Source organism: Pseudopodoces humilis, chromosome 1 (assembly GCF_049639895.1).
Source record: "Pseudopodoces humilis isolate 2021_Gansu_Grassland_sample_001 chromosome 1, ASM4963989v1, whole genome shotgun sequence".
Taxonomy (NCBI): Eukaryota; Metazoa; Chordata; class Aves; order Passeriformes; family Paridae; genus Pseudopodoces; species Pseudopodoces humilis.
In genome coordinates this window covers 72,275,601-72,301,306 of record NC_142200.1, presented here as the reverse complement: position 1 = coordinate 72,301,306, position 25,706 = coordinate 72,275,601, and the positions used below count along the sequence as shown (strand labels likewise).

Here is a 25,706-nt window from a genome sequence, read left to right as displayed (position 1 = left end):
CTGACTCCATCAGTAGGCTTTGTTTGTTTGTTTTGGTTTGGTTTTTTTTACTACTGCATTTTTATTTTAATTTTCCTAGTAAAGAATTGTTATTCCTATTCCCATATCTTTGCCTGAGAGCCCCTTGGTTTCAAAATTATAATAATTTGGAAAGGTGGGTGGTTTACATTTTTCCATTTCAAGAGATGTTTCTGCCTTCCTAAGCAGACGTCTTGCTGTCTTTTTAAACCAAGACAACTGCACAGTAGTTTGATAGGCATGGAGAACAACATGTGCAAAGTTCTGCCTGAAAGTCTGAAAAGTGGAATAAACAAGTACTCAAAGAAAATAACCTAATTCTTCTTGCACACTTGTAGGGAAGTATGTGCCAGGCTGCTGTGTGCACTGGGATAGAAGATGCACCTGGAGAAGTAGGTGAGGGAGGGTGCTTTTCCTTTGCATTGCAGCCAGGCTGCTGTTTGCCTTGGCAAGGCTGAGCTGTGACAGACAAAGCATGTGCTGGGGACAGGCAGCAGGATGGGTCAGATTTACAGATACACTGAACAAAATGGTTTTCAGTAAAGGTTTTGGATATCAGTGAACAGTCATAAAGACCTGGGATTGTGCAGCTTCTGACATAATGGGTGGGGATGCTTGCAAAACCACAGGTCTGTCTGGGGAGGAAATGGGGGAAAGCCTGCAAAGTAACAGGAGGGAAAGAAACCTGCACCAGGTGTTATAAATGCATATTATGATGCTGGCTTTTTTGCAAGTATTAAAATGAATATTATATGTATAATGTTAAAATGGCTTTGCTGTAATATTCGATATAGTATGTTTGAACTGTCTGCTTGATTAGGATAACCTCCAGTGAACAGATTATGGGGCCCAGGCTGCTATCAATGCTCACCACCTGTGGAAAGAAGGACCCAAAGCCCAAATTAAAAGATAATAAGAAAGGAATTAAAACCACAAGCCAAGAGACCCACATGCTCTTAAAAGGTGGATCCAAGGAGTGGCCATGCAAAATAGTTCCTGGAAAAGTTTGAATATGCATAAAGTCTATGCAATAGAAATGGTACATAAAAGGTGTTTCCAAGCACCAGGTGTGCTCTTGGCAGAGAGCCAAGCACTCAAGCATTTTTACTCTTTGCTTTATTGTCTTTGTGTCCTATATCTCTTTGTTTTTATTAAACCTCTTAAAATTTACCAGAATAGTGAACCTCATTTTTCACACCAGGGAACAGAGCAATGTGGAAACCACAGTGTCTGTGGTGAGTGCAGTACTTTAACTGCAAAACAGTAGACCTGTGTGTGTGCAGAGACAAGAGAAACTTGCCAAGGGGTAGAATTTGACATTGTAATTGAGGCATTCACAAGTGCTTGAGGACCATTTCTGATCACAAACAAGCACCACTTTGGCTTTGTGTCTCAGATGAGAGGTTGAACTTCCAAATGTGATGATACTGGGGTACAAGGACTTGTGCTGATGAAATGCTATCACTGATGAGCTCAGCAAATATGGTGATCTTGAATTATGAGTTCCTATGAGAGCTAAAGCCACTGTGTGTTCTCCCCACTGGCAATTATTGAGCAGGATCTGTTTCTCCCCTGTACTCGCTTCCTCCTCCCTGCCCCCATGAGCTTGGGAAGCAGCAGTGTGTGACCATTTGAGCATATGCCAATCTCCTTGAAGATTCTCTGTAATCCCCTATGCTAATCCTCTTGGAAGAGGAAGGATGCTTGTAGGCAGCACTTGCAGATACACACCCAAATATTAAGCTTGTTATTACACCTATAATGCCTGACCTTGCATCTGCTGACTCGTTTCCAAGGAAATTGTTGTGCATAAATTCCTCCTTCCTATGGACTTACTTAGAAATATTGCTTTAGGTAAAAGTAATATTGTTTGTTTCACATACGCTTATGAGAAGAAATGGCAGCATCCAGGGACAGCTATCATTCACTGCACTAACACTGCTAAACACGAGAGGCCACATTTTTGAAGTGACTTCTAAGGCTGCACAAGTCTGCAGATGCAGCAAATGTAGGTGGCTGGATCCATGTGTCTGAACATTGACCATCAGCCTCATGCCAAGGATCCTCCTTAAGGAGATACACTGAGGCTCCAACAGAGATGAAGTTCCCTGGACCAGTGCAAAATAAGGTACATTTAAGATATGCCCACATGATAAATGCAAGGGGAACTTTGGCACCAGCTGAAACATGCAGTTGGCACAGGACTTCTGTGTTGCTGTAAAGCTTTCCAAGTAATGCAAGTGCTGAGACCGTGACAAGGTCTGTGCTGTTTCATCTCCCTTGTGTGGCATTTCAAGCAGACATCAATCAGAAATCAATAGCATGCTTTTAAAAGAAAACCATGGGCTCTTCTGTGCTTCCTGGCAAAGAACACAAGGAGGCCAGTGCTGGAAGGGTCTCCACATTTGTGGCAAGCAGGGCACTGGCACAGCTAAGCAAAAACAGGGGCCAAGTCACCTGCCAGAAATTGCCACTTTCCACAGTTATGGCCACATTTTAGTTTAGCCGGTTTCCTTCTCAGCAGTATTTGTGACAAAAGGTATGGAAGAGGCTTTCGTTCTTCATAGGGATTATGTTTAATCACAACAGGTGTTAATGAAATGAAAAATTAATTAAATAAATAATGATGCCCACCAGAGCATTAACAGCCAAGGAGGAAAAGGCAAGGGACGAACCTTGTCTCCAAGCAGGTGGCAAGTACTGGCTTGTGGGAAAGCTCACAGCAAGGAAAGGGCAGAGAAGAGAGCAGGCAAAGAAGCAAGAGTTTCAGTGCAGAAACTATGAAGGGCTTAAAGAGAAAAATCCATGAATGCTTCAAAACACACGTGTTAAAACTTGAGTGTGCAAGACGGCATTGGATTTACTTCTGGTTGTTTAACAGTGAACGCCCAGCTCCATCAAGTGAGAACACCATGCTTTATCTTTAAAGTTGAGAATGATACTAGCCTGATTAAACTGATCTAAATCTGGTGAATGCAAGAGAAATCACAGAGAGATACAGAGTGAAGAATCAATAAAGCATTAATAGATACTAGAGTTGCTGCCTGTAAATCAATTTGGAAATGTCTGGTGCACTGCAGTTCATAAAATACACCACAGGTTGTAATTGTGAACTGGACTAAGTTACAAAGGAATAAACATCCAGGAGCTAAGGAGTTGCAGCAGGCTCTGAGTGGTACACAGATGAAGGAATAAATCGGCTACAGAAACCAGCAGAGGAAGCAATGCTGTGTGAACATTCTCGGAGTTCTCTGGCTATCATCAGCACCTGAACTGCTCCACACTGGCACTTTGGGATGAGCTGGAGAGCAACTAAATCAGAACATGAACAGCAAAAGATAAAAATTAAACTCTTGTCAGTAGTCTGGTAAAGGGAATTTTGTAAAATATGCCTATGGCATAAAGGATACTTCAATAAATTGATTTTTATGTGCTAGAGAAGTTCACCTCATGTCCCTATAGATAACAAAGCTGGTTCACCTGAATTGAGGCTACAGATTTTGAATGTGGCATTTTCACTGAAGTCTAAGGTAGAAGAAAGTAAAAGCAACAGTGACCAAAATTAATGAAATTCAAGTGTCTGTGTGCTTCATCTTCATCAAATCTCTCTCATTTTTACAGAGTGACTGTAATAGATTGGCATTTAAGAAACAAAGGGAAACAGCTAAGGAAGTTAAGGCCGCTGGAGGCTGATGGGAGTTTCTTCTCCTGGCCAATAACTGGCCATTTCTGAGAACTGACAGTAGTTTTGACCATTGAAAAGTGAGATCAACCTGTGGACACCACCCTTTAAAACCTAAGCCCGGGAGTTTCTCTCTCTTTGGTTTCTGGTTTTGAAAGGTAACAGAACTCCAGCTGGCTCCCGTCCCCTCCCCAGGTCATACGGCCCAGGCGGGGGGTTGGGCTGGGCCTGCCACAGTCCCCGGGCAGGAGATGGAGCCTTGCCGGGCTTCCCTCAGCCCCAGGCCAGGCCAGGCTCTGCTGCAGCTTCCCAGGAAGCCTATGGGGGGGCTGAAGCTTTTCCCAGGGGGTCCCTGGCTCTAAGTGCTGCTGAGCTGAAACCCAGCACCATGAACAGCTGCTGCAGCTTGAGCCAGATTTTAACCCTTTCACCTCCCAGATGAGACTTACGGATCAATCCTTTTTCCAGAGAGAGGGGAAGAGTGAGAGAGAGTGTTCAACACGTAAGGGGACAACATAAACTACCAAAGACAGAGAAGAAAGGAATTAAACTTCAGATGAGGAAAGAATAAGGAGATGTACTAATAAGCTGAAATATTCTTTTGTTAAAGCTATGGAGATGGACAATAATATTCTGAAAAAAATTCCTTTAATTCATGACAGAGTATTTTGGGGGGAATGGAGTATGGATCTAAGCAAATGGTGAAGTAGTTGTGATCTTATGAGATGCTGGAACAGAAAAGAGAAGTGAGAATTGTTGAAGATTTGTGGCCCTTAAGAGACAAAGAGAAAACTTCTATTTCCAGAAATGATCAGAGAGACAGATGAAGAGAACTTTTGCCTTTGAATAACTCATCCTTAAAATTACACCCCTTGAACCATGGCCCACGAGCACACCTCAGGGTGGTGTGAAATGGGAGGAAAGGATTGATGGCAGTTTTCTGGGTGGCTGGCATCAGAGAAATAGAAAGCCATGAGAAAATGGTTTTCTTGTGAAAAACTCCATAGATTGACAAAACAGAATTTCTTTTTCTCTACAAAGACTGATGAAAAGACTACAGCAAAGTTAAGACTGTTTTAACCACCAGGTTTTGTCTCTATGTTGTCAATTAAACAAGGGAATGGTTGGGTGGTGGGGAAAAAGGGTTTTTCTGGAGGTTTTATTCTGGTTTCTTATTCTTGTAGTTTTGTTAATAAACTTTCTTTATTCCTTTTAAGCCTGTTTTGCCCTCCTCCTAATCCATACCTCACAGCAAGAAATGAGTAAGTTTTCTAGTGATTTTTTAGCTAATGGTTTAAAACCATGACAGTGACACTGATGCTATCAGCCTGGGTATTGCAACACCTTCCCTGGAGAAAATGGGGTTGGCATGCAGACTTCAAGGACAAGGAAAAGAGGTGGCAACTGCCAGAGCTGCTCTGAGATGAGTACAGTCAATCTTAGCACCAGGGTGGGACCCAGGTGGGATCCCCCAACTTCCCGTTCAACATCCCCTGCTCCTGCAGTTCAAGGGGTGAGTCTTAATGAAGCAGTTGCAGTTTAAACTGCCCTAGGGATCTGCCCAGCATATGTCCTGGGAGAGTCATTCCCTGCTGCAGGATAGACTGTGGTCTGCTGGGTGCTGGCTGCTTACTCCATACCCTTCACCAGGACGCAGAGATCTTGTTGTAACTTTGCCAAAAATGCTGGGGTGGAACTGATACCATAAGTTTTAGCTTTCATATTTTTCAGATTCTATAATATCTTAGTGTGTGACTCTGAACTTCATATAAAGTGTTAGCTGTTGACGCTTTAACAGGGATTCCAGGAATATTTCCAGGTCTCAAAGAGACATGAGCAGTTCATGGTTGCTGTAACTTTGCTCAGCCCCTTAGCTTTCACTGCCTGTCTATGGCAGTGTTCTAATATTGCTCCTAATCTCTCCCCCCTTTTCTCAGGGTCACTCCACGGCTTGGCCATCCTGCCGTATCCCACCGCTCCTTGTGGCTCCTCCTCTTGGGCAGCCTCTGGGTCTGCCCCTTGGAGTTCCCCTGGCCCTGCCTGATGGGCAGGCATCTCTGGGGTTGCATGCTGGGCAAATACCCCTGTGTCCTCCTCCTGGGCGGACACACCTTCACCAGCCTTTTTTGACACCACCTTTAGGTGGTCAAAATCGTCAGAGGGCGGGATTGGTTCCCTCCCTTGCTCTGGCTCCTCTGACCTGCATGGAGAGTGTGGGGTAGGGGGCTGTTCTAAAGGCATGGTTTTAGAAACAGCATGGATTTTTTCTAGCATTTTCTTCACACACATCCTCCCCACCCCCCCTGCGATTCGCTCGGAATATAAAGATTCCAGAAAGACTCCATACAACCCATCATGTCTCTCCATGCAATTTTTTAACCTCCAACAATATAACAAACTGCTCACTCTGTGTTCTGAAATTATCATGAAAAACTCCTGGTGTTCAGCCTCTTCTCCCATTCTTCCCTCCTCCCCCTTTTCCTCTGAAGGGATGGGTGCAGGAAGGACCACGCCACTGGGGAATTTCTTGGTTTCCTGCGCTTTCAGAAAGGGCAGTTCATCTACCCACATTCCCAGGGTTCCGAACTCTTTAAACCTCATATTTACCTCCTCCCATATCCTGGGTTCAAACAATTCCTCCTTAGAGATACTCAATCCCATTCTCTAGACTGGACACAACTTACCAAGACCTGTTGGCTATCTTCAGATTACTGACCAGCAGAATCCAATGTTCCGTGAGTCCCGGGCCCTTGGAACTCTAGAATTTGATAGCAGATGTTTTTCTCCAGATGGATTTGTTTCAGGAACTGGGTGCTCTGATCCAGGCAGGTGTTGACTGAGGCTTTTGTGAGCTCTTTCTGACACTCACAGGGCACCATTCCTCACATGGGGCACCATTTGAAACTTTTCTAAAAAATTCTTTTTTGTTTCTTTTTTCTCTTTCTGATTCTGCTGCACTTCTGTACTTTTTTTTCACTCCTGGATTTCTCAGTCTCTGAGCTGAGCTCCTTTGGGATACTCTTTCATGGGAAGTCCTGCTTATCACAGTCCTCTGGGTCAGGATAAAAACTCTAAAGTTTATTAGGATCTTGTTTCTCATGTTTATTAGGATGTTATCACAAAACTTGGCAGGTCTCTCCAGACTGGTACAGAATGGCCTTGTAGCTCACTTTGTGGCTAACATTGGCTTTGAAAGCACAAAATGGCCCACAAACTATGCAGTTCTTTTATCTTTATACTTATTCTTATCCAATTAACAATAGACACGTATATTATTTTTCTTAATGACCCAATGATACAACACCTGTGTGCTGCACTGCGGCATTTTCTAGCCAATCACTCACTATTACCCAAAAACCTCTAGAAGAAGAACATGAAGAAGAAAGAAAGAAACATTCTAAATCTTCCATCTTGCCTTCTGGCTTTCTAAACTAACTTAAACTCTAAACTAACTTTTTCAAACAGTGACTTAAGAAAACTCTCTAATCTACACTCACACTTTTAGCTTTTTCTATCTAACTTTAACAGTTGTTTTCAAGTATCACTATGAAAACATGCTCATGAATTTCATGTTGTACGAAATTCAGTGTTTTTCTGGTTCTTAGAGTTAAGCATCAGAAACAAGTGCATACACTCTGTGTCTCAGATTCCAGCAGTTGCTAGAAAGGTTTTTATTGTATAAAAGCATTAGACTCAAAGGCAAAGAGTTTAGAAAGTTACAGTCCTTACTAAAGCTTTGGCATAAAGTCCTGAGTTCTGAGCAGCACTCTCTGGTATAAGGTCCTGATGTTCAGGGCAGCAGCTTCTCAGCGTGGAGTTCTGTTGTCCTGCGCTGCAAAAGCAGTTGGTGATGATGATGGAGCTGCTGTCCTTCTTCTTTGAATGTTTTTTTCCAATCCCCAGTACAGGAGATTAAATTAATAAATCATCCAATCAGCTGAAAACACACTTCTAAAACAATACTTTCTACATCAATCTGAACTTAATTCTAACATGCGAAAGCAATGTTATTTTTACCTAAACCTTACGTATAGGGTATTATCTGTTTACGTGAATAATTCTATCTGTTCTTATCCAAGAATGCAAACTATATTTTCATCATGTCTAGAGCTAAGTTGAATCTGTGAAGGGTATTATCACTGAACTTTAAACTGGGTAATAAGGCTTTTCACTAGTTAACACAGATTCTTAGGGCATTTAAGCTACATTTTTACCTACTTAAAACTCAAATTTACACTTTTACTCTATATCTGTGGTTTAATATATTTTAATTCTTTTCTCTCTCTGAGGAGCTCAGAGAGGCTTTTATTTTGGATTCCAACAGTTAGAAAATTCTTTTCACAGCTTAGTTAGACAAAACAATCCTTTTCCAGCCCAAGAACAAAGGACACAGTTGCAGCTTCAGGCCGAAAAGTATAAACAACAGCAAACTGAGGACAACAAACTGGGAGGATGGGACTTCATAACCTGAAGCTGTAATTGGACCATTAACCCCAATATGTAAATAGACCAAAACTTGTAATACTGTGAAAACTCATGACTGGTCACCCATCTTGGGTTCATCTTGGGTGTAGCCAAGGCCAGGCTCTTGTACTGCCCAAGGTGTATCCTTTAAAGGCCTTTTAATAAATACCTACTTTATCCCTGTAACTCTGTCCAGCATCTGTTCCAGGTATCCTCTTAAGGCATCAGAAACAGCAAAAATCTCTCACAGTTGGAGGTCAAAAGCTGTCTTTTCCATCTCCCAGGCCTGCATGGGCTGAGGACATAAGTCAGGCTGCTTCCATTTTGGCTTTTGGGTAGTCTCAAGAGGTTTCTATTCGTTCTACAGCTTGTTTTGCCTTGCTCCATGGCCCTTTTCCCACACAGAAATGTGCATGTTGAATGTGGTAAGGATAGAGAAAACCGTTGCAAAGCTTATTTTATTTCTCTTTACCCAGAGCATGCTTTAAAAATTAATAAATTGAGCTTTCACTTTTTCTCCCTTGTTTCCAGCAGTAACACAATTTACCAATAGCACAATTTAACACAATAAAACTGTAAGTAGTGCTTTGAATCTAGGGAATAGAAAGAGTGCTAAATATGAAAAATGTCTTTAATGTTAGAGAAAAATTCAGTATACTTCTAAATAAGTATTTGGCTGCAGAAAGTCTGCAACATTTTTTTAGTAGTGGAGGAAAAAACTAACACAAGCCATGGGATACTCCTTCCTCAGTCAGCTGTGTGGGGAAGGGGTTTGTTGCTCAGGATGAGCCTCCCACTCCTCTTGCACACCCATTAGAAAGGTTTGGACCTTAAGAGCAGTGTAATTTCAGTGTGGTTTCAACCTGTTGGAGGTACCAAATGGAGGTACTTTGTTGGGTTGGGATCATTCTACCTAGATTAAGCTTTGTGCCCCAGGGTATGGTCCTAAACTTGGTGGTTCCTGATGTGCCAACAGCTGGGATATCTAGCAATATAAATTCCATCTGGAAGAAGACACAAAGTGGTACATTTAAAGAGTTCTCCAGAAGTGCTGTATGGTCTTTATGTTGGCTCCATGTGTACACCAATTCCCTGTTGTACCTTCTGCTTGTCCCACAGTTTAGGACAGATCTGCTGCACTGTCCTAAGGTTATTTGGGGCTGATTTCCAGAGACCTTCTCAACAGATCAACATTGTCCAAAAATAGCATCTACAAAAGCACCACACTACTTGGCATGAATTGCAGCTCTGCAAAGGTGCTAGACCATACTCAAGTATACCTGTTGCAGGATGCTGCAGCCAGGCAGCACTCCCTCCTGGGGAAATGCAGCCGTGGAGTTTCCTCTCTCCTTCTCAGAAGGGACCATAAGAAGACTGAGTGTGTTAAATTTACATTATTAACCACGATGTTTGATGACAAAGTCATGACACTGCTGGACAGCAGCAGCACAGTGCTGGATGCAGGAAAAGAGGGTGTGCCACAGACTGGAGACAACAGCTGGGAAAGAGTTTTAGCTGAAAGAGTCTGACAGTCCCCCTCTTTGTTTGATGGGAAGCCTATCTAAGTGTGATTTCACCTGGAAGGAAAAGTGGTGCTATAAACTTTTGTAAACTGATGATCTTTTTGTCCCATCCAGTCAGTTTTCTCCTGGAAAGCCTGTAGCCACAGGAACCAGTTATTGAGAGGAAAAGAAATGCATAAGACAATTCTGAATCATTCAAAATGTTGTTGTTTAGCAGAACAAAACATCTATCCTAGTTCTTACCCATTTAATTTATAAGTAAACAAAATAAAATTTTTGTTTAATCTTTAATCTTAAAAAAAAATCTGCTTGGATACTTTGTCAAACTTGACTTTCATAACTTTGAAGAATTTTTTTTTTCCAGTGGAGATGGTCAAAGCAGTTTTGCAGAGCTTTTCTTAAAACTCTTTTGATAAAAAGTGCTAATGCTACTGAGTGTGTTTCAGTACAGCATAGAGGAAAATGCAAGGGTAGCTGGGAATTCTTCCCAACAAGTATTCTATATCATGTGATGCCAAAGATCCCCAGGCAAATGTACCTAGAGACACCAAATCTCTCAAAAGGCTAAAATCCCAGCTAAGTCTCAAATTCACTGTGCAGGAAAGGGCTGTAATCTGCTATAGAAAAGCAGATGTACAAAAGTCATTCTGGCAGCTGCATCTGTCATGCTGCCTCTCCCCCACCCTGCCTTGATAGACCCATCCAGTCGTGTACTTTTCAGAGACGACAGAAATAGGCAAGCACAAATCTCAGTCATGTGAAATCTCTCCCTTAGGATAGTCCTTCTTTCCTCATCCTGCCTTAGAGTCTAATTGAGCTCTATTGCTCCCTCAGCCCCCTAGGGAAATGCTCTCAAAATTAAGGCCAAGTACTGGACTGGACTATTGGGGTATCCCTGTACAGCCATGTACAGCCCCCTCCACAGATAAGACCTCTGTGCTCCACGAGGGGAGAAACCCATCGTGGTTCTGCTCCCCATATCATGCTCCTTAGGGATCCTGCGGCAGAAGCCTGCTGGAGGGACTGCTATCATCTCGCACCGCATTCCTCGTGTTGCAAAAGGGAATCGTGCCTCAGCGTCTCGATGGCGACGGGGCGGCTGATGCTCCTTCTGCCCCGCCACGATCAGGGGGAGCGCTTTGGACGCTCTGGGGCGCCCAGGCAGGCACACCCTGCACCCAGGAGAGCAACCCACGGTAAGCCTGGCGAGCATTCACGCCAATGTGCAGGGAAAGCCCGCTGTCCCTCGGGGCAGGGCGCGGCCCGTCCCGGGTGCGGCGGGCATGTCCCCGCGGCCTCCCGCCGGCAGGCGGCGCCCGCGCCGCTCAGGCACCCCGGCATTCCCGTTCGCGCCGGGCAGTCAAGTGAGGGTGACCCGCACAAGGCTGCCTTACAGAGCCTTACCGAAACTTCACCCTATTTACACATTTCAACAAACAAGGGCATCAGCATTCATAGGTTGCAAATTACGTAACTTTTGCGTTAATTACTAGTCAACCCCCATTTGCTGGCTGTATCTCTAGCTGCTCATGTTAATCAGCCCGCGGGCGCGGTCCTTCCCTCCATTTGAGCCTGGAGTCCGTTCTGGACGCGATCGCCCACTGCCGGTATTACCATTCTCCAGTTACTGCTCAGCCCAGCTGACTTCGCTCCTGGTGGCTCTCGTCCGGACAGCACATCCAATTTGGGATTGTCTCCCCTATTCCTTGAAATTCTAATTAAGCATCCGATGGTCACAATGCAACTGGTTAATCGTAACTGCCCAGCTACCTGCTACTCGTCTGAAAACACAAAAGCCAAAGGTTGACTCAGACCCTCAGCATACCCGGCAGGGCTCGCAGCCGCCCCCTCTGAGGCGGGAGCGTTCTCAGCGAACGTGGCAGCGGCCCCACCCCTCCGCAGTCACGGGGCCGTCCAGCGCAGCTATGGCGGCGCCCAGCGCCGTGTGGCTCGGCGGGGACCCGGTGAGGCGGCGGGACCTGCGCGGGGTAGGGCGGTGGGGCTGATCCGATCCGATCCGATCCGATCCGATCCGATCCGATCCGATCCGATCCAATCCGTGTCCTCTCGCAGGTGGAGTGGGTGCTGTGCCCCTACGACGTCCATCACCGTGTCCCACGCGCGTCCCTGGAGAGGCACGCGGCGTCCTGCCGACTCCGCAGGATGGGATACTCCGCCGAGGAGGAGGTGGGAGCGCGGCTCGGGAAGCGGGGCAGGCGCTGCTGCTCTGGGCGCCGCTTGACGGCCGCGGGCCTTGACCGAACCCTTTGGTCCCGCAGGCCGAGATGTATGACTCCAGCTTTTTCTGCGAAAACCTGAAGGTTCCTACTGTCGCCATGGGTGAGTGGCAGCGGGTGCTCCGCCTGACGGGGCGGCACATAGGGCTGGGGCTGAGGGAGGTGTAGAGGATGAGGGGCTGGGGGGAGATCCTGGGTGGGGGTGGGGGCAAACCTGTTGGACTAAGCAGTCCGGGTCCTCACGGTACCACAACCCCACTGCCTTGGCAGCTGTAAACTTCCCAAGACCTCCTAAAAATCTTGAGTGTTAGTTTTCTCAAATTGTAATTTGTAATTTGCCTTAATTTACCGTTTTTATGCTTCTGCCACTGTGTAATGCTACTCTGTAGGTCACATATGTTTTCATCTTAAAATCCAAGGAGGATCCGTTTTTTTTTTATCTTAGGAGTTTCTTCCTATGTTCTCAGTCCCCACTCTTGCATCAAATGCAGAAAGTGTATTAAAATGCATGCTTAGAAGGTGGGGAAACTGTAGAATTTGGAGATAAAGCTATGGTACAGAGAGCAATATACATACATTTCTTTTTTCATATCTTTGTAACCCAGAAATACATTTTTTTTCCCCTTAATTTTCTCCCCTCATTTCAAATATATAATAGATGAAAATTGCATTTTAAGTTCGAATGTCCCCTTGTACATGAATGAAACCATGATGTTCTGTACCGTGCTGTAAGTCTCATAATAGAGGTTAGTGAATAAAGACTAATTCAGCCAGGTACCTGAGAACTTGATGTAAAAGTTGTATGATTTTATTTTCTTCTTTGCCTGCAGATAAAGATCTACAGTTTCACATTGTTAAGCAGGCTAGAGCCCAAAGTGCAAAGGAAGGTGCAGGCTACAGCGAAGGTAAGGAGCAAGCAAATAGTGTCGTGACTTCACTAGCCTCCTGTGGACAGCTGCTCTTGTCTCCCTCCTTCCTTCATTCCACTGAGAACTGCTGTGAGAAATTTAATTTCATTTAATTTTAATATTCCTTCCCCTGCATATGTTGGAGCATGATTACTTTCTATACTTGGGGCAACTAGATGAGAGACTCTGAGTCTGTTGTGCTCAAACCTCTATATCTTCAGGACCAAAAAAACCAAACAACATGTGTGTTACTATGTTGGACTGTTTCAAGACTGAACTAAGAAGTTGTGTAAGAACTATGCTGGCATATTTGCAAATGTGATGTTGTCCTTTGTCACTGCTTCAAGCCCACAAATTCCTTTACGTTTCCTTTTTTGGTGGGTTTTGTAACCAGCCAGGGGACCAGGCTAGGACGGAGTCTTTGAGAGTTCAGACTTAGACAAAGCAGAAAAATAGACCTCCCTGCGGAATCTGTAGAGCTTTAGTGTATGGCTAAGAAATTACTACAACACATGAAAGAACATGCTCTCTGTAGACTGTTTTGTTAAACATATATGAACAGAAGTGACACTGAAAGTTTTCTGACACTGAAATACAGCAGCACTTGCTCAGACAGTTTTTTTATGTTTTCTTTGTCTCTGTGGCATAGCAAATAGAGGCTTAATGGAGAATTGCTTGGAAAGGAGATTTCCTGGGATGAGCACGGTGTTTTGAGCATGTCAGGTGCATTTCCTCTGAAGGGAAGTGGGAACTCATTAATTTGACACAAGCACATCCAAGTAGAGAAGCAGCAGATAAACCCTTTGTGGAGGGATTCATTGCAAAGGTGCACCAGTGAGCCACTAGATGCCAGTGTTCACTGCCCAGATTTCCCCACAAGCTTACATTTCTCTGAGAATAACACTAAAACTGGATCAGTGGTTTTCATTGTGGCAACTTGACCCGTTTTAAGATTTACTGACTTATTTGTTCAATTTAGTCTTTGGCAACAGAAACAAATGAAAATTAATTTTTCATTGTAAATTTCCTTTTGACTCACTGTCTCAAAGGAAGTGATATTCTTTGTTTTCTTTTTTTTTCCAATTCTAGACATATTTAGAACATTAGCATAGCTACATTGTTGAAAAGGAAAACTAATCATACCCACAAGTTGTGTAATTCTTGTAAAATCACAAGCATGTAATTATCAGTGCATTTTTATGGACTTCTGTGATGCTGTAAGAACAGTACATTTTAAAGAAAAACTTCTAGTTTTTGTGTTTAAATCCATTTGTTCATGTTAGAACAGTTCTGACTTAGGTTCCAAGTACAGTAAGGATGAAATCTTGCACTTTAGGTTTGTTTACAGTTATTATGGTTTCTCTTCCTCTTCTTTGGTGTCTTTAGTGATAGTAGGATGTGAAAGATTTCTCAGCTTCCATTAAGAGCTGAATAATCTGGAGGAGCTCTAGGTTTGCTGTTGAGGAGGGTGTTGCATACACCCTTTTTATGTGTTGGCTCTTCTGTCTGCCTGAACATGTGTGGGATTGTGCTGGGGGGAGCAGGATTATGGAGGTGAGATCAATGGTTGCTGGAAAATTGAAAGTTTTTGACTGAAATGTTTTTTTGCTGGCAATGTCCTAGAGTATTGCATCTTGTATCTTCGGGGAAGTCACTTAACTGCTGTTGCAATGGATTGAGTGAGAATGGACTGATTTGTTTGGAAGCATATGTGTTAACTGGGGAATTGAAAAAATGAGTGTGCAGGCAGTGCATATGTTTCCATAACTTTAAGTCAGTTATCTGAGCTGACCTGGAGCACTTTGAAAGTGCCTTTGTAGTCCTTTTAGCTATAAATTCCTGTGTCAGTCTATTATAAAACCTCTTTAGAGATGGTGACAGTGTGAGTGAGACTGGTTTACACAGTGCTGGGTTATCTAGTCTCCTAGAAACTTTCATTCTTGTTGGCAGAAACAAGTATTTTGCAGCTAGTACTTTACCTGACATTTTGGGAGAAAAATAAACCCACAAGTTAGAGTTGCAGCCTTTCCTGATTTAGTTTGTAAGCCAAGAGCTGAAACTCATGGGAAATTACAGAGTGTCATTTTGATCTAATCTAGTACAATTCCTTCATGGCACATGAAAACTATCTGTGTAAGCAGTAAGGAAGGTTATACAGCCTGCATGGGGCTTGGGAGGGATCTTTGAGCAGTTTTTATCTTTTCAAATTAAGAAGGTTGAAACTTCTTACAGATGCAGGGGAAAGATGAAAACAGTCTGGAAGTTTATTTACTGCATTGTTTGTTTGTTGAGCTGCTTCATATTTTCCTGCATAATTATGCTACTTTACAAGTAACAGCTCTCTGTCCAACCTCCAGGATCTTATTCATTACTGCCTGTAGAAGTTCCTCAAAACCACAAGCATTTCATCTGTGACCTGACCCAAGCTGACCGTCTTGCTCTTTATGATTATGTTGTTGAGGAAACAAAGAAACAGAGGTCTAGATCCCAGATAACGGAAAATGATAGTGATCTCTTCGTGGATTTAGCAGCAAAAATCACCCAAGGTTTGAAGAATGATTGATCTGTTGTTGAATTTATGTCTCAGAACTTTCAGTTTGTCCAGTTACATGAGTTTTGTTGAAAGCCGAACAGAATTGGTTATGCTATTTGCAGGAGCTCAGGACCTCTGAACAACAAACTAATATGATTACACAGAAGCTGTTTATTATTTACATTATGCACTTATTTATAGATTCTAAAACTACTGCACATGCTGATCACACATTTCTTGATTGGTGCCTTTATTTTGTCCACATGTTCAGCACGCACTTCTCAAGATATGTGATTGGTCACAGTCTAGGTGTTTGACGGCTTCCTGTTATCTGGTTCTTGTTTTGCTGTTTTGCTGTTTTTCAGCTTTTTCATTCTTATTTTAGAGCAATTTATGTTTCAGCAATCTCGACAAGAGGGTCTGATAAGAAATTCTACAGACGGTTTGGCTGGAGCACATTATGGCCCAAGTTGTTCAGATACATTGCTACCCTTTTTTGTTTGTTTGTTTGTTGTGGGTTTTGTTTTGTTTTGTTTTTTTGTTTTTAGTGGAGAGCATACTGTTCTTAAAAGCTGCAGCAAAGACCTGGCATCACAAAATGCTAGTTTGGTGTCCTTTCATGATGTTTTTCTTCTGGGAAAGCTTCAGTGCTCTGCTCACACATATTGTGTGTATCTCAGTGGATGGATCTTTTGTCTTTGCTACAGCTGATTCCAGGTTTCCTAATGTTGCCAATGTGCTGTGCAGCTTGGAACAGTTATTTGCTGTGAGACATGATGAGATTAAAGATAGCTTAAAAGCTGAACAGGAGAGGTTTGCAGTCATCTAAGTGGAGCTCTTGAGCAATGTACTTTGGTGTTAGTCTGGGACCTTTCATCCCTCTTGAGTCATGCCAGTTTATAACTACCAAGTGCAGCAAAAGCATCTGTGTCACCCTGCAGGCCGTGCTGTGCTTAGGAGGTGTGACAGTGCTTGTCATCTACACAGCTAAATTTTTTACAGAATGTGGCTTTCTCATTTTGTGTCTTACTGTAATACTGACTTTGAAAACGTGACCCATATTTAGAAGGTGTTCTAGCAAATCACAAGCCCGTATATTGGTTTGGATCACAGTCTGGAGACTGAGATCACATAACAGTGTTTGCTTGGTGGCTTTTAACTTGTGCGTAAACAGCCAGCAAAAAGATTGGGGAGGAAGCTTGAGATAGATTCACCATAGTTATTAAATACAGGAGGAACTTGAGATAGAACATGATTATTTTATGTTCCTGAACGTATGAAGCCTGCATACCTGCAGGTGGAAATGTTCTTCCAATGACTATTTGTTTTACTCCCCATTTTTTTGCTAGATGATAGTCAGAAAGGTCCGAAGTCCCATCTTGAAATTTTGGCTGAAATGCGAGATTACAAAAGGCGGCGGCAGTCATACAGAGCTAAGAATGTTCATATAACGAAGAAGTCCTACACCGAGGTGAGATTAAAAAAAAAGGCTTTTTTGCACAAAATTGCTTATTATATGTCAGCATAAACAAGTATATACTCTTTCAAAGACAAATAATATTTGTCTTTCTCTGCTTCTTTTATCCTGCTTTATTACTGTTGCAAACTGTAGAGGAAGGTTTTTGGTTTGTTGCAGCAAGTTACAAATAACGAGCATTTCTAACTGCTAACTTCTGAATGTGAAAATGCCAGCAAAATATAGCTCACTATCATAAAATGGTGCTATTTAAATTCATGTTGAAACATTTTCCTCTAAATAAGACTTTCAATTCAGACATCTGATATACAGAGTTTGGGGGAGATTTTTTTGTGGGGTTTGGGTTTTTTTGAGATGTTTACAGTTTGTCTCGTGCTACTTCAGGCACGACCATGAAATGTCTGTTTTCAACATACCTTAATATCCAGGTGATTCGGGATGTGATTGGTGTGCATATGGAAGAACTCGGCAATCAGTGGCAGGAGAACAGGTTGCATAATGCAGAGATATGTGAAGGAGAGAAGTTGAAGTCCTCAGGAAGGTATGCCACAGCTGACAGCTTCTTCAGGCTTGCAGCAGACTGTAATTTGATCTTACCACCTTCTTCTAATAGCACATACCAACCTTATCTGAGTCATATACATGGTTTATTTTATACTAATTCTGTTAAGTCGTGCTTGAGAAGCTCTGCCTGCATGGAGGATGGAGAAAAATTAATAAGGATCTTTCTTTCAGAGGTAAGTAACAAGTGATTGAGCTAACAGGGAGTTTCTGGTGGAGCTGGGGGATGCATAGTGCTCCCTCTGTACCCAGAAGTGTATATATGTAGTAGTTGGGTGCAGGACACTTGGAAATACAAATACACAATTTCTTACCCTTCCCTACCTCATGACATGATATATTACACCTCAGAGTAAAGGTTTCCATAACATAATAAATATGGGGAAGCTTTACAGTTCTTATCCCTGCAAATGCTGCTCTGCTAATTGGGAGTGTGTTTTAGCTGTACATATTTCTGCTGTGTCAAGCAACACTGCACACCCTTCCAAACGTTTGTCACTGAAGTAAGGTGGAGTCATGAGCTAGTGATTACCTATCTGTGCCTCTTCAGCAGGTCTTTGAGAGGACAATGTATTTGAAACACACTAGAAAGTGACACTTTGTTCCCAGCATTAAATTGAAGATGAATGGGTGGCAGAGCACTTGAAGAGTCTGCCTAGGGAGGTCCTGGAGTTTCCCTGTCTAGAGACATTCAAAACCCACTGGATACGTTCCTGTGTAACCTGCTGTAGGTGACCCTGCCTTGGCAAGGGCAGTGGTGTAGAATATTTCCAGAGGTCCCTTCCAACCCTGACAATTTTATGATTCTGTCAGATTAGGAGTTAGGTACTCCAGCTGTAGTTTGCAGCTTAAAGCAGGTGGTTATGAAGAGTTAAAGATTTAAAGCAAAACAGAGCAAGTCTGTTCTACTGCCTCCTGTTTCACAAGCAGAGGTGTTAAGACTGAGGAGCAGTGTTTATAGGAAATAATTGGATTAAATAGTGTGCTGTGATATGCGCATGAACTTAGAGCCTCTTTTCGGAGGTATTGTATTTCTTAGAGAGGCTTAATAAAAGATATGTCGTCTGTCTTATATCAACAGTAAATCATTATATTATAAAACTAGTACTGGAAAAAGTGACTGTGAAATTATTTTTATTGATTAAAATCACTTAAGTTTATTTTCATAAGGGAAGACAGGCGGTCAGCTTCAGTGGACTCGCGGCAGTCTGGGGGAAGCAGTAGGGATACGGAGTGCTCGAGACACAGGAGAGACACCAGCAGGAGTCCAAGTAAACGAAGAAGGAGTCGTGAGAGAGGCAAAGACAGAGATTCTTGGAGAAAAAGAGAGAGGTGAGCAGAAACAATGACAGCTGACTCCTGCTTCTGAATCAGGCAGCTGTAGCCATTTGCTATGAGAATTTAGTGCAGAAGTTGAGGATATGTAGTCCAATTAAAAAGCTTTGTGCAGTATGACAAGCCAATGGCATGAGGCTTCTAATACTAAACAAAACATTCTGTGAGATAATAAATTGTGATCCAGACTTCAGAATTTACTTTCACATCTGAAAGCTGATAGTTTCCGCAGCACCCTATAGGACTGCAACAGTACTGTAACAGGTTATTGATTTTTGTCCTTGTTAAATGGTTTAAATGGACAGTATGTTTCTTATCCACAACTAAGTGCCTGTCATATCTAATGCTGGTTTCTGCTCTAGTTTGCTCTAGACCTTAATAAATAGTATTATTTATTTCACTAGTATGCATACACTAGCCATTCTGTATTAGATGCCTCAAAACAATGCTGTTGCTCTTCTGTACTTCTGGACACACAGTTTAGCAAAAGAAAACAAAGCTAGGCCACACCTTCTAGTACCATCAACAAGGATATATTTGCATCTGCAGGACCACAGGTGTGTGGGACCTGTGTTTGAGCAGACATGAGGACTCTTGTGCAGAAGAAATGCTGCCTTGCCCTTCATGTTTGGGTAAATGCATTATGTAACTGCGTGGATAGCAGTGATGGCTTGTCTCAAAGCTGTGTTACACTGTGATGCCATTCATCCTAAACTAATTGCCACTTTGGCACTGCATGGCAATGCTTGATTAAAGCAGCATGGAAAATAAACTGTGTAAAAGTAGTTTACTTTCTTTCCTTAGAGGACATGACTACATTTAATGAAAGCTTTCCATTTTCCAAGTTGTTTTTTCTCTTTGGACTCTGTCACTCTGAGCCTAACAGCCCACATAATGTTTATGTTTCTGTTTCAGGGATGAAGACAAATATCACAACCATAAAAGAAGAAAGTAGAAACAATAACCTGATTATTTTGTTAATCAGCTGTTCAAAAGATAACTTCCACAAGAACTATTATTACTGTTGTTTTGCTCGAGACAGTAAAGTTGCCCACATAATATTGGTGTTGCTTCACACCTGTGCTGCTTTGGAGACAAAAAAGTGCTAAGGTTTGTGAGGATGGAAGCAGTCTATTTCAGAAAATGTGTAAATCTGTAACATTTATACATCTGTTAATAAATTATATTGATATCATGTATTCGAGTAGTTTAGTCTGACAAGGCTGAGGAATAAAATCTTTGAGCAGTTGTACTTACTGGCCCACAGGATATATAAGATATATAAAGATTTAAGAGCTAAATCCATGGAGTCCAGATCAGTTACAAACAGGGAAGGCATGAAGAGAGCTCCCCCTCCTACCTAACACTCATCTCTAGGTAACATTGCCTAGCTTACAGCATGTACCAGAGTGTGTATTTCAGAGTTCTCCAACAGGATAAAATATCTTCAACTGCAGCTGATGTTAAATGGACAATAACACATGTTAGTACTCCCAAGCTCATGCTCAAAGAAAATTCAGATCACTATAATCTGGCAAAGGTGATGAGAATGTAGCTCTCAAGCTCTCCACTGGGGGGAGGCACCAAGGACACTTGGAATATTGCTGAGTACCATACTCCAACACCAGGCACATTTCCTTCCAGCAATAACTAGGAAGACTTCCTATCCTGTGGACTAACGTACAAATATTTGTGATAGAGGTTGATAAAACAGACTTAAAACCTGTAGATAGATATTAAGGATGTGCAGTTCTATTAATTCCTCACACAATCTACTTCAGCTGTTGTGGTGGGTGGGGAGACAAAATCCACAATTCAAGATCCAGAGCTCATCAGACAAAACAGCCTCGTTTATTGTTCAGAGCTCACTTATGTACTCAATTCGAAACTCCTAGGCTCACATAGTTCATTGGCTGGGATCTCTCTCTGCCCAGATCTCTGGCCAGTAATGTGTTTCCTACTAATCTTGAACAGGGATGGCTGAGGGTCCTGAGAACCCCAGATGGCTGTATCTTATCTGTATCTGTCCCCTGTAACTTACCTGGGGACTTGTTCAGGCATGAACTAGGCTGGCTGAATTGGATTTGTGTTATGGTCAGATTTACCTTGTCCAGTCCAGGCCAGCTGTACTGTAACAATATTGTGACAATTCACCCAGTTTGGTTAAATTTAAAATACTTAAAATGCTCTCTGTTATCCTACCTGCAGTGGCCCATTGCAGACAGGGTCACAGAAGACAGCATGGATTTAATTTGTATGAGGTGTTCCACTTAATTTGACAAACAGTTCCCCTCAGTCAGCAATGTATCTCATGTAGTGACTGGAATTTGTAGCATTCACTCCCAGGAGCTGGCAGGCGAGGTCACAATCTTTCAGGTTTGGTAAATGGTAAGTGATTTGTCATGTCAAGTTTTGCAGGGCACTTTGCAAGGCTGTACTGTTAGCAAAACATCATTCAATGTGTTCTTGTGTCAGAGGTATAATAATTTGTGAAGGATCCTTTGCATTCAATTGTAAACTCCTGTGACAACATTTGATAAATAATTCTGCAATTAGCTCCAATACTGTAGGTGCAGTCTTTTTTGGTTGATGAGGTAAAAACATCCACTCTGATGTGTAGAGGATCAGGCCAGTGAGTGTTCCCCTGCCCTATAATACCAGTAGGGTGAAGATTTACAATGAGAACAAATACAGTGATAGACACCTCTGGGCATATCCAGTGGACTTGTCTGTTTCAGAGAGCTTACTCTACTGTTTTGAGAGCAGCTTTTGCCTCTAGCGTTAATTTTCTGGGGGAAGTTAACTCTGGAGCACCTTTTAGGAGGTCAAATAAAGGTGCTAATTGTGAGTGGGTCAATCCTAAATAAGGTCTGACTCAGTTGGTGTTGAAAACTGAATTGTTTGTGTCTGTATAGTCTGCTTCATTGAATCCCAAATATTTCCAGGGTGCTTGCTGCTGCACCTTCTCTGGAGGTACCTGCAGCACAAATGTTTTTAACGCTTGCTGAAGGCTTGTGTGAATCTCTCAGAGCTCTTTTTTGTTTGGGTTGTGTGATGGATTGGCATTTAAGAAAAAAAAAAAGTGGGGAACACCCACAGAAGTGAGGATTCTGAGAGAGGCTGCTGGGAGTTTCTTCTCTGCTTGAGACCTGGCCAGTAGCCAGTCATTTCTGAGAATTGACAGTATTGTAGACCATTGAAAAGTAAGATTACCTTTGTGAATACCACCTTTTAAACCTAAACCTGAGAGGTTCTGTCTCTCTTTGTTTCTGACTTTGAAAGACAACAGAACTCGGCTGGCCCCCATTCCCTCCTGCCTCCCAGGCCCATACCTCGCCCCAGGCCAGGGCCAGGCTCTGCTGCAGTCCTCCCGGGAAACCTTCTGGGTTTTATTCCAGCAGGGTGGCTGAAGCCTTTCCAGGGGGCACAGCAGCCCTAGGCTGTGCTGGGCCATGGCTGCTGACATCTCGAAGGTATGCCCCCCCATGGCCTGCAAAGACAGCTCCAGGCTGAAAAGCAGCTGAAAACCGTTCACTGCCTTCCCTGCGGCTTCCAAACTGAAATCCGACACCATGAGTACCTGTCGCAGCTTGAGCCAGATTTTAACCCTTTCACTACCCAGATGAGACCTGCAGATTTAATCCCTTTCCAGAGAGAGGAAAGCGAGAGTGATCAACATGTAAAGAGACAATATAAACCATCAAAATCAATAAAAGAAGGAGTCTAGCCTCAGATGGAGAGAGAGTGAGGAGATAATAATAAACTGAAATATTCTTTAGTAAGGCCATGGAGATGGACAATAATGTTCTGAAAAACTCCTTTAATTCATGAAAGAGTATTTTAGGGAGAATGAAGTATTTCAAAGTGTAGATCTGAGCAAAGGTACCCATTGATGAAGCTGAGCAGATGGTGGAGTAGTTGTGATCTCATGAGATGCTGGAACAGAGAGAGAGAAGTGAGAGTTGATGAAGACCCTTGGCCCCCAGGGAGAAAAAAGAGAAAACCTCTGTTCCCACAGATGCTCACAGAGACAGATGAAGAAAACCTTTGCCTTTGAATAACTCATCCTTAAAATAATACCCCTTGAGTTCATGGCCCATGAACACACCTCAGAATGGTGTGAAAATGGGAGGAGGGCATTGATGGCAGTTTTTTTCCGGGTGGATGCCAATCATGGGAAAGAAAAGCCATGAGAAAACTGTTCTCTTGTGGAGAAATCTCCATGGAATCAAAAACAACAAGTCCTTTCTCTACAAAGACTGATGAAAAGACTATTGTATAGTTGGTACCGCTTTAGCCACCAGGTTTCGTCTCTATGTTGTCAGCTGGACAAGGGAAAAGTTGGGTGGTGAGGAGGAAGGGTTTCTGGAGGTTTTATTCTGGTTTCTTATTCTTGTAGTTCTGTTAATAAACTTTCCTTATTCCTTTTAAGTTTTAAGCCTTTTTTGCCCTTCTCCTAATGCATATCTCACAGCAAGAGATGAGTAAGTTTTCTGGTGATTTTTAGCTAGTGTTTTAAAACCACCACATTATTTGGTGCATTGGCCAGGAAACACAAATTGGTGAATCTAAACTACTACAGGTTGCAATCAGAATGTCATCCATGTAATGATAACAGCATGCCCCGGGAAATTGCTCTCTCACTGATGAGAGTTCCTGTGCAATGTACCATTGGCAAATTGTGGGACAGTTTTTCATACCTTGGGGAAGTACTCTCCATTGATAACGTTGCACTGGTGCCGTGTTATTAATGGAAGGCACTGCAAAATCAAACTTTAGGGTATCATCTGGGTGCAGTGGAATAGTGAAAAAAGTCTTTCAAGTCCACTATCAGAATGTCCCAGGAGGTAGGTATCATTGTAGGAGATGGCATACCATCTTGCAATGTGCCCATGCTCTTCATTACAGAATTGATTTTTCTTATGTCATGAAGTGTTATAGATACATATATTGTTGGCTTTTCGCAAATATTAAAATGAATGTTATGTGTATAAGAATGGAAATATTTGTTGTATTAATATAGTTTTCTTTATTTCTGTTATTGATGAAACTTAGAAATAGTGGTATAACACATATATGTTAAGCTATGACATAGCATTAAAACAAAAACTACTTTTGTCTGTATAACCCAAAGACTGAAAAAGATAGCTGGAGACCCTTTTTTTTCCTTTTGTAAACTATCTTATCCAGATGAAAACAGCAGTGACCAGAACGCTAGGGGGAGGAATTTATTGCATTTCTGGTATCAGGGAATGTAAATCTCGATGGTGCCAGGAAGATTGATCTATTGGGAAGGGGGCAAGAGAAAACTAAACAGAAGAACACCAAAAATCCTAAGAAGAATGTATGGATATGTATGAGAATTTATGGATATGTAGTAGGGTTCTGTTTTTAAGGGGCAATCCTTTGTCAGTAAGGTGTGCTCTCTTGGCTGAATGCAGAGACACCCGGCCGTATCTGTATACTTTATTTTTTTCTCCTAATTGTCTTTTTTTTTTATTAAACTTTTAAATTCTATAAAAATGATGTGAACCTCGTTTTTCACATGAAGTGTGGAGGAAGCCCATTCCTCTGACAGGCTCCCACCCTGAAGATCTGTCCCCTAAGATAAGACAAAAGCACCTAGTCACGATGACTAAGCTGTGGACCCCTTCCTGCTTCGGGACCCCATGTTATCTCCCTGTTAACTATTGGTCACCTTATCCCAGTCTCAGACCATTGGTCCCCTTCCCAATTCTTCCCTTCCCTATTAAAAAAACCAGTTTTTGCCCCATTCAGTGGTAGATCATCACTGGCCCCCCTTTGCTGAAGCCTGCAATAAAGAACTCCCGCAGAACGCTACGCGGCCTCCCGTCTCTCATCTACATGTGGCTGGCGTAACCCATGAACAGAGCTGGCTGGTCTAATCTGAGCTGATTACTGCAAGAGCAGAAATCACTTCTAAAAGAGCTGATCACTTGAAGCCTCTGCCCATGCTCCTAAGGGTTACCCCTAGCTGGAAACTGCCTGGAACCCCCCCGGACAGTGGCTCTTTCCTGGGACACCTATCTGGGATTTGTTGTTGGCAGAGCTGGGGGTCAAAGAGACCCCCAGACCCAGCCGCAACAATGAAGAAATCTCTATTTACCAGAATTCTTTTTTATGACAAATACTGGAGCGTTCCAAGGGCTCATAGATGGCTCTATGTGTCTTTGAGCTAGCTGTTTTGTACTAATGATTTTAGGGCATTGTAGCTTCTGCTTTTCAAGGGACCACTGTGGTACCCACACAGGCTGACTTGTTAGCCATTTCAGGGCTGGTGTGAGATAGCTTATGCCCAACAATGCACTGGTCCCCATCAAAAATTTGTTCCCACTCTGACTCCCCATGCAGAGAGAACATCCCTCCCCCACAGGTTCAGTGATGCTGCAGTGATGTGAGGTCAAACTGTAGCTATGTGGCCTTCTGGATTTTTGATCAATACAGGATTGCTATTCAAGCAGCTCTGTGTCATCCCCTGAGGCCAGCAATGGCAGATCCTGCAGGTGTGGTAGGCCATGATTAAGGCCATGTGTTGGCAGAAACAATGGTGATGTCTGCCCCTGTGTCAATCATACCACTGACCTTTATCTGTGAGGGCCTCGCTTGAGGCATCGTAACAGTACAAATCATATCTTAGCAGGGATAGTCAAAGGGGCAGTAGGGATTGACACCATGGCTTGTATTTATCTTGTAAAATCAGCGTTGATAACACCTGGTGCACCAAGATACCTTGCAAAGTTACACTGGATCTCCCTATTAGCAGTGCACTCAATCCTTTCCCTATGGGCCCCTGGGCCTTGAGAGGGACTTGATGTACCTCTAATGAGTTTATGGTTATTGGGATTGAGGTGTAAACATCCAAACCAGCTGATCCTCTTGCCCTTGCTGTGAGCTGGTCACACAGGCTTGTGCTGGAGGATGGGAAAATACGTGTGTCATCATGCATT

The 25,706-nt window shown here is 42.8% G+C and overlaps 1 protein-coding gene across 5 annotated transcripts; it reads left to right on the top strand.

Moving 5' to 3' along the window:
* Positions 1-11,230: 11,230 nt before the first annotated feature.
* Positions 11,231-24,052, top strand: SNRNP48 (small nuclear ribonucleoprotein U11/U12 subunit 48). 5 transcript variants are annotated; one of them, XM_088062862.1, is made up of 10 exons: positions 11,231-11,651; positions 11,761-11,874; positions 11,967-12,027; positions 12,755-12,829; positions 15,190-15,378; positions 16,715-16,836; positions 17,271-17,383; positions 18,574-18,735; positions 19,288-19,370; positions 19,654-24,052. In XM_088062862.1, the coding sequence occupies exons 1-10, from the start codon at positions 11,613-11,615 to the stop codon at positions 19,845-19,847; spliced, it is 1,152 nt and encodes a 383-aa protein (XP_087918988.1). In that variant the 5' UTR covers positions 11,231-11,612; the 3' UTR covers positions 19,848-24,052. The 5 variants fall into 5 exon arrangements, with proteins under 5 accessions (XP_087918988.1, XP_087919000.1, XP_087918983.1 ...); XM_088062857.1 differs by having other exon boundaries at positions 11,611-11,675; XM_088062874.1 differs by lacking the exon at positions 19,288-19,370 and having other exon boundaries at positions 11,240-11,651; positions 19,654-19,838.
* The last annotated feature ends 1,654 nt before the right edge of the window (positions 24,053-25,706 follow it).

Bases quoted from the DNA above. Each gene is read 5' to 3' on its own strand.
- SNRNP48 (XM_088062857.1), top strand. From the start codon at position 11,613: ATGGCGGCGCCCAGCGCCGTGTGGCTCGGCGGGGACCCGGTGAGGCGG. The intron at 11,875-11,966 runs GTGGGAGCGCGG...TTGGTCCCGCAG, and splicing joins GATACTCCGCCGAGGAGGAG to GCCGAGATGTATGACTCCAG. The intron at 18,736-19,287 runs GTGAGCAGAAAC...TTGCATCTGCAG, and splicing joins TCTTGGAGAAAAAGAGAGAG to GACCACAGGTGTGTGGGACC.